The sequence below is a fragment of the Cebus imitator genome, unplaced genomic scaffold, assembly GCF_001604975.1.
Source record: "Cebus imitator isolate Cc_AM_T3 unplaced genomic scaffold, Cebus_imitator-1.0 Scaffold708, whole genome shotgun sequence".
Lineage (NCBI taxonomy): Eukaryota > Metazoa > Chordata > Mammalia > Primates > Cebidae > Cebus > Cebus imitator.
Window position 1 is genome coordinate 599,258 of NW_016108023.1, and position 7,016 is coordinate 606,273.

Below are 7,016 nucleotides of genomic sequence, written 5' to 3' on the forward strand. Positions count from 1 at the left end.
GTGGTCCTGGGGGGTCCCGGCTGGGGTGTGTGGTCCTGGGGGGTCCCGGCTGGGGTGTGTGGTCCTGCGGGGTCCTGGCTGGGGTCTGTGGATCTAGGGGGGATTCCAGGCTGGGGTCGGTGTTCCGCGCGGGGTCTCCGGTCCTGCAGGCGTGCGGCGTGGCAGCGGGCCCGGGAGGGGGGTGGGGTGGGGGTCCCGGCAGGCCAGGGCGGTTCGGGGCGGTCCGGGGCGGTCCGGGGGCGGTCCGGGACGGTCGCATTTCCGCCGGCCGTCCGGGCGGGCGCAGAGTCCCGCGAGCGGCGCGGAAGCGGCGGCGGCTGCGCTGGCGGGGCAGCCATGTCGCCATTGTCTGCGTTGTGGGCGGCCCTGCGGGTCTACGCGGCCGGCGCCGCCGTGATCCTGGAGCAGCTGCTGCGGCGCTGCCGCGGGGGCTTCCCGGAGCCAGGTCAGCGGGGCGGGGCGGGGGTCGGTGCTCCGGGGACCCGGGGGGCGCGGGGCGGGGGCACGGGGGCTCCGCATGACCTTGACGAGGCTGTGGCGCGGCCGCTCCAGTGGCGGCGCTCCCGGAAGTAGGGCCGGGCGGGGGTCGCGGTGGGGTCGCGGGTCGGGGTCCGGGATGGGGGGGGCGTGCGCGCCTGGGACCTTCCGGCCCCGCGCTTCCGGTCCCCTCTCCCCGGCTCCCCCGCGCTCCGCGCGCCCGGCCGGGCCCGGCCCTTCCCTCCGCGCGCGCTTGGCCTCCCCGCCTGCCCCGGGCCGGGCTCCCACCGAGAAACCCCGCGCAACCCCACCCCGTACCCCGACACGTCCTGGGCATGGCCGGGGCCTGTACACCCCGCGCCCCACAGCTCACACAGCTCCGCCCGGCGCCCGGGGTCGGCCAGTGACTGCGCGCCCCTCAGGCCCAGGACGGGAGGAGGGGACGACCCGGGGACCTCCACCCCCACCCACCCCAGGGTAAGTGAGGACGGGCCTTTCACCCGAGGGGGTGGCTTCGCGGGCACTGGGGAGCCGGGGACGTCTCGGGGGGTAGCGCAGGCCCGTTAAGCGGCAACTTCGTTTGTGACTGCCTGTGTAAACATCTCTGAGTCACTCCAACTTTGCGGACCCGTTCGCTGTCTCAACACGTCAGTGAGGCCCTTACTGTGTTTTGTCTGTGTAGATTATTCAGAGATTTACATGTTCACAATTTATTAATTTTTTTAAATAGAGACAGGGTTTCACCATGTTGGCCAGGCTGGTCTCGAACTCCTGACCTCAGGTGATCCTCCTGTCTCGGCCTACCAAAGTGCTGGGATTACAGGCGTGAGCCACCGCGCCTGGCCCAGAATTTATTTAAAAAAAAAAAATTTTTTTTTTTTAAAATCGGAAGTACACACAAAGCCTTGCTGTGTTGCCCAGGCCACTTTGGAACTCCTGGGCCCAAGTGGTCCTCTTGCCTTGGCCTCCCAAAGTGCCGGGATTACAGGTGTGAGCTGCCACACCCATCTAATGTTTCAAAATTTTTTCTCGAGATAGGGTCTTGCTCTGCTGCCAAAAACTCGTCTGAACTTGTCGGCTGAAGCAATCCTCCTGCCTGGCTCTTCAAAGTCGTGGGATTACAGACGTGAGCCACCAAGTCCAGCCGATGTTTTAAATTTTTTGTAGAGATGGCCTCTCATCTTGTTGCCCAGGCTGGTCTCGAACCCGTGGCCTCCAGCAATCCTCCAGCCTGGGCCTCCCAAACCGCTGGGATTACTGCGCTGAGCCCATATTCTCAATTGACACCTAGAAACCTGTAAGCAATTATTTGTGAACTGGTATCAAGGGAATAATTCTGTATTAGGTTAAATAACACTTTGTTTCAAAAGTAACAGTTTTCCTAAACAGAGTGGTCAGAGGGTAGTGTCTGCAACCTCCTGCCTAAGAAGACAGCTGTTATTTCTGCCTGTGCGGGTAGAAGGTTTCATGGCAAGCCAGGAGGCCTCTGGGGCCTGGGGGTTAGCCAGGTGGAAGAGCATAGATAGCTTGTTGTGAAATGACTTTCGTCTTCCACTATGTACCCACAGAGCGAATGCCCAGGGGTCCCAGGGCCACACTGTGAGAAGCGTGCCTGGAGTGGATTTATTTATTTATTTATTTTTTGAGACAGAGCCTCGCTCTGTAACCCAGGCTGGAGTGCAGTGGCGCGATCTTGGCTCACTGCAACCTCTGCCTCCTGGGTTGTAGCGATTCTTGTGCCTCAGCCTCCCGAGTAGTGGGAACTAAAGGCGCATGCCACCACAGCAGGCTGATTTTTGTATTTGTAGTAGAGCCAGGATTTCACTATATTGGCCAGGCTGATCTCGAACTCCTGACCTCAAGTGATGTGCCCGCCTCAGCCTCCCTAAAGTGCTGGCGGTGGATGTTTTTAAATGAGGCTCACTTTCTCTCGCTTCTGGAGCTAGAGAAAAAGAGCTTTAAGTTTTCTGTGAGCTAAGCTTTTGTTTTTCTGCCAGACTGGCCTTCAGTAACCCAGTTAGCATAATTAGAACTGCAGAGAAGGAGCATAAAGGAATTGTACTCAGCCTGGGGAGGTCGGGAGAGCTCGTTTGTTTGAAGGAAGTAATCATTTGCAAGGTGAAGGGTTTACAGCGGGGGAACAATTTTGCAGATTATGTTTATCTGGGCAGTTTTGCTTACAGAAAGGTCCCTTTAAACCTCCTTCGCGGCCTGTGTGTGCCCTGGCGAAGAGGCAGCATTACACTGAGAGTTCAGTTTGAATGCGCCAGGGCCCCTGCGGCAGCGGGCCGGCAGCCCACCAAAATGCTGGTCGTTCAAAAGCTTGCTCTTGGTGCATGAGAAAAGAGGGCTGCATGCTTCTTTTTTTCCCTCTCGGTTTACTGATTAAACAGTTGTTAAAGCCGCTGGTGAGTGAGCTCACGTGTCTGCCAGGGGACTCTGTACCCCGGGAGTGTCGGAACAGAATGGCCTTCTCTAAAGATTAACTTTCGTAGCTTGCCCTGATCCTGCCGCTTCCTGTGTATGGATTAAAAATAATTTTCCATACTGGTGGAGGAATGGCCTTTTCCTCTGTCTGCGGGTGGCTGGCTTGGTAAATGGCATTTGCCATTTGCTTCTAACTGGTAGGCTTTCACTGCTGACCAGGAAACAAACTTCGTCCAGGGCATGTGAGCTGAAGCTGTTTGAATATCCAAGAGGGCCCGTTTCCCCACCGCAGACTGGAAGCCATGGCAGTTTTTTTGTAGAATTTCCAAATGGGTGGGTTCTTAGCTATCTTATGACTTACACTGTGTGAGGAGGAAGAAATTGCCGGTGGAATCCACTCCTCCTCAATGGTGTTTTCTTACAGCCCATCATGGAAAAACCAGATAATTACAAATTAATCATTGATGTTGATCATGCCTTTACAAAGGGGGTTGAGAAGCAAATCCAGAATTCCTCTAAGAGGGTCTGTCTCTGTGTTTCTAAGACCATCCACGTGGCCCATTCAGTAACATGTATCTATCTGTTGGTGGGATTTTAGAATAGGTGATTTAATCAGTGTATGTAATATCCTAATATGACATCAACACTTGAACGTCGATATGGCCTGAAACCCATTGAACGTGCTCGCATTGACTAAAGCATGTCTCTCCCCAGCAGTGTTAATCACAGGGTGAACTGTTTAGGAATTACATTTTCTCTGCTGCATCAATGCGTTTTGAAAAGGAGAGAAAATTGTTGATGCCTGTTGTGAAGACCAGTTCCAACACTGCACAGAATTTTTCTTAAAAGTCCTATAGTAGCCGGGCGCGGTGGCTCAAGCCTGTAATCCCAGCACTTTGGGAGGCCGAGGCGGGTGGATCACGAGGTCAAGAGATTGACACCATCCTGGTCAACATGGTGAAACCCCGTCTCTACTAAAAATACAAAAAATTAGCTGGGTATGGTGGCGCGTGCCTGTAATCCCAGCTACTCAGGAGGCTGAGGCAGGAGAATTGCCTGAACCCAGGAGGCGGGGGTTGCGGTGAGCTGAGATCACGCCATTGCACTCCAGCCTGGGTAACAAGAGCGAAACTCCGTCTCAAAAAAAAAAAAAAAAAAAAAAGTCCTATAGTAAATAAATAATAGGCCACAGAATATTCCTTCGTGTTCTGGGATGGAAGACGGACTCGTAAATGCTGTGCCATGGGAGTGAAGTATTTACAGAAAGTATGCCAACTGGCCCACTTCTAAAGCTATTTATAGAAGTCCTACTTTTCAAACTTTTTTTTTTTAACCTATAAAGGGAAAGTTAATTCTTGTTGGTTTTATGAATAGTGAACAGTGGCTACTAGAAATGAGGTAGAAGTAAAAACAGCAGTTTTCTAACTTCTTTTCTTTTCTTTCTTTTTTGACATGGAGTTTCATTCTTGTTGCCCAGGCTGGAGTGCAATGTCGCGATCTTTGGCTCACTGCAAACTTCGCCTCCTGGGTTCAAGCGATTTTCCTGCTTCAGCCTCCCAAGTAGCTGGGATTACAAGCACGCGCCACCACGCGCAACTAATTTTGTATTTTTAGTAGAGACGGGCTTTTACCATGTTGGCCAGGCTGGTCTTGAACTCTTGACCTTAGGTGATCTGGCCGTCTCAGCCTCCCAAAGTGCTGGGATGACAGGTGTGAGCCACCTCACCTGGCCTCCAATATCTTGATCACAGAATCCTTTTCAAAAAAATGAGACAGCAGACAGTTTTTGTGGGTTATAACAGTCAATAAGTCATCCTGTGAAGACATTAAAAAAGAAATTTAAAACATATTTCTTTATTTAAAAGTAATGGTAACAAGCCAATTACCTGTTACTACCAAAAAATGTATGTATATATTTATTTTTATATATTTTATTTTCATAAAATATATTTTTAGAATTTATATTTTTATATAAATATAAAATATGAATGTTATTTTTATATAATTTAGAGGTAAATTAAAACAATTTATATTTTTCTGTGAGTATATATACATGTGTACATTTATGGGCTGTGGCGTGATGCTTTGCTGTATGTTTGCATTGTGGAAAATTAAATCAAGCTAACATCCATACCTGCTATTTTTGTTTTGTGGGAACATTTAAAATCTCTTTCAGTCATTTTGTGTTTTTTGTTTCCATTGGCTATTGGGGAACAGGCAGTCTTTGGTTACATGAGTGAGTTTTTTTGGAGATTTGTGAGAGTTTGGTGCACCCGTCACCCGAGCAGTAAACACTGCACACGAGACATTGAAAATCTCTTTTAGCTATTTTGAAACATGTAATATGCTATTAAGTACAGCTGCCATGCTGTGCAGCGGGTCACTAAAACTTACTCCTCCTGTCTAACAGGACCTTGGTACCCTTTGACTTCATAGTGTATATTTATTAAATAAAAAATGACTATTTCCAAAATAACAAAAACTTAGGGAGAAGAGTGGCGGAGTTTTAGGGCTTTGTCGGCCTCATGCACGAAGGGCCAGGAGGCGGCTGGCTCCTTCCTCTGCTCCTTCACGCGGGTCCCCTGTGACGTGGCGTTCTGGTGGGAGTCAGGTGAGGCATGTCCGCTGGCCTCGCTCATGGATGTGCAGTTGGGAAGGTGAAATCGCTGGCTCCCCGAGAGCATTTTGGGCAGGGACCTCGGGGATGCTGGACTGTCCTTGAAGAATGAGGCGGGGAGAGGCTGGTCTGCAGCAATAACCTTTCTTCATGGTCCCACGTGCACGGAAGCTCTGCGAGGGAGGCAAGGAGAAGGAGCGTCCTCACAGCCGCCAGCTCTGCCGAGCCTGTTATCTGGGTTCAGGTGGAGCCCACCTGCTGTGTGGATGGTTTTTTCCCTGGGAGTGCCATGGATTCCAGCAGCAGCACAGCAGGAGACGGGGGCGGGGAGGGAGCCTCCTGTGCCTCCATCCCGAGTCACTCGGGTAGGGATTCTAGGGATTTGGGAATTTCTGCTCTCAGTATAAAACTTCACGCCAAATAATCATAGTGATCATCATCATCATGATAGAATGCAGACCTTTCTTCCAGTTCCTGGGACCTCTTTCACCTAAATAACAACAATAATATTGATTATTATAAACCAAATAATATAAACCTGCATTCATGGTACTGTGACCTCTTTTGGCCCAGTAATAATAACAACGATAGAACATAAACCTTTGCCCCAGGTCTTGGGGGACCTCTTTCAGCCAAATAACAATAATAATATTAATAATAACAGGATATAAACCTTTGTTCCTGGCTGGGTGCAGTGGCTTATGCCTGGCATCCCAGCCCTTCGGGAGGCTGAGGTGGGCAGATCACCTGAAGTCAGGAGTTTGAGACTAGCCTGGCCAACATGGCAAAACCCTGTGTCTACTAAAAATACCAAAAAAAGTGGGGCATGGTGGCGGGCGCCTATAATCCCAGCTACTCGGGAGGCTGAGGCAGGAGGATTGCTTGAGCCCGGGAGGTGGAGGTTGCAGTGAGCCGAGATCATGCCACTGCACTCCAGCCTGGGCAACAAAGTGAGACTCTGTCTCAAAAAAACAAAACATTTCTTCACAGTACTCGGATCTCTTTCAGACCAATAATGATGATACTAATAATCATCATGATAATAGAATATAAACTGTTCTTCTAGGTACTGGGACCTCTTTCAGCCAAACGACAATAGTATTAATAGGATATAGACCTTTGATCCAGGTACTGGGACATCTTTTAGCCAAATGATAATGATGGCAACAATAATAATAGAATATAAACCTCTGACTCAAGTACCAGAACCTTTTTCAGTGAAATAATAATAAAATGTAACCTTTTGTTCCTTTAAAAAGGGTGCTGTTGGCCAGGCACGTAGCTCACGCCTGTAATCCCGGCCCTTTGGGAGGCCGAGGCAAGCGGGTGACCTGAGGTCAGGAGTTGGAGACCATCCTGGCCAAGACGGTGAAACCCCATCTCTACTAAAAAGACAGAAAATCAGCCTGGCGTGCTGGCACACCTGTACTCCCAGCTACTCGGAGGCTGAGGCAGCAGGATCACTTGAACCCAGGAGGTGGAGGTTGCAGTGAGC

The 7,016-nt window shown here is 50.6% G+C and overlaps 2 protein-coding genes across 6 annotated transcripts in view; both read left to right on the forward strand.

The window, feature by feature from the left end:
* Positions 1-282: 282 nt before the first annotated feature.
* Positions 283-7,016, forward strand: part of ZBED1 (zinc finger BED-type containing 1) — a 14,442-nt gene continuing 7,708 nt past the window's right edge. For 2 of the 4 annotated variants that reach the window (XM_017518843.2, XM_017518841.2), the window contains exon 1: positions 283-445. The gene's annotated coding sequence lies outside the window, so the exon portion shown is untranslated. Of the gene's footprint in view, positions 446-690; positions 955-7,016 lie in introns of those variants that run through there. The other 2 variants (XM_017518844.2, XM_017518845.2) reach the window with 1 other exon arrangement.
* The window catches only part of DHRSX (dehydrogenase/reductase X-linked), a 210,240-nt gene continuing 203,526 nt past the window's right edge, over positions 303-7,016 (forward strand). For both annotated transcript variants that reach the window (XM_037735027.1, XM_017518853.2), the window contains exon 1: positions 303-445. In XM_037735027.1, coding sequence (XP_037590955.1) covers positions 337-445 — 109 coding nt within the window. In that variant the 5' untranslated portion in view covers positions 303-336. The remainder of the gene's footprint in view (positions 446-7,016) is intronic.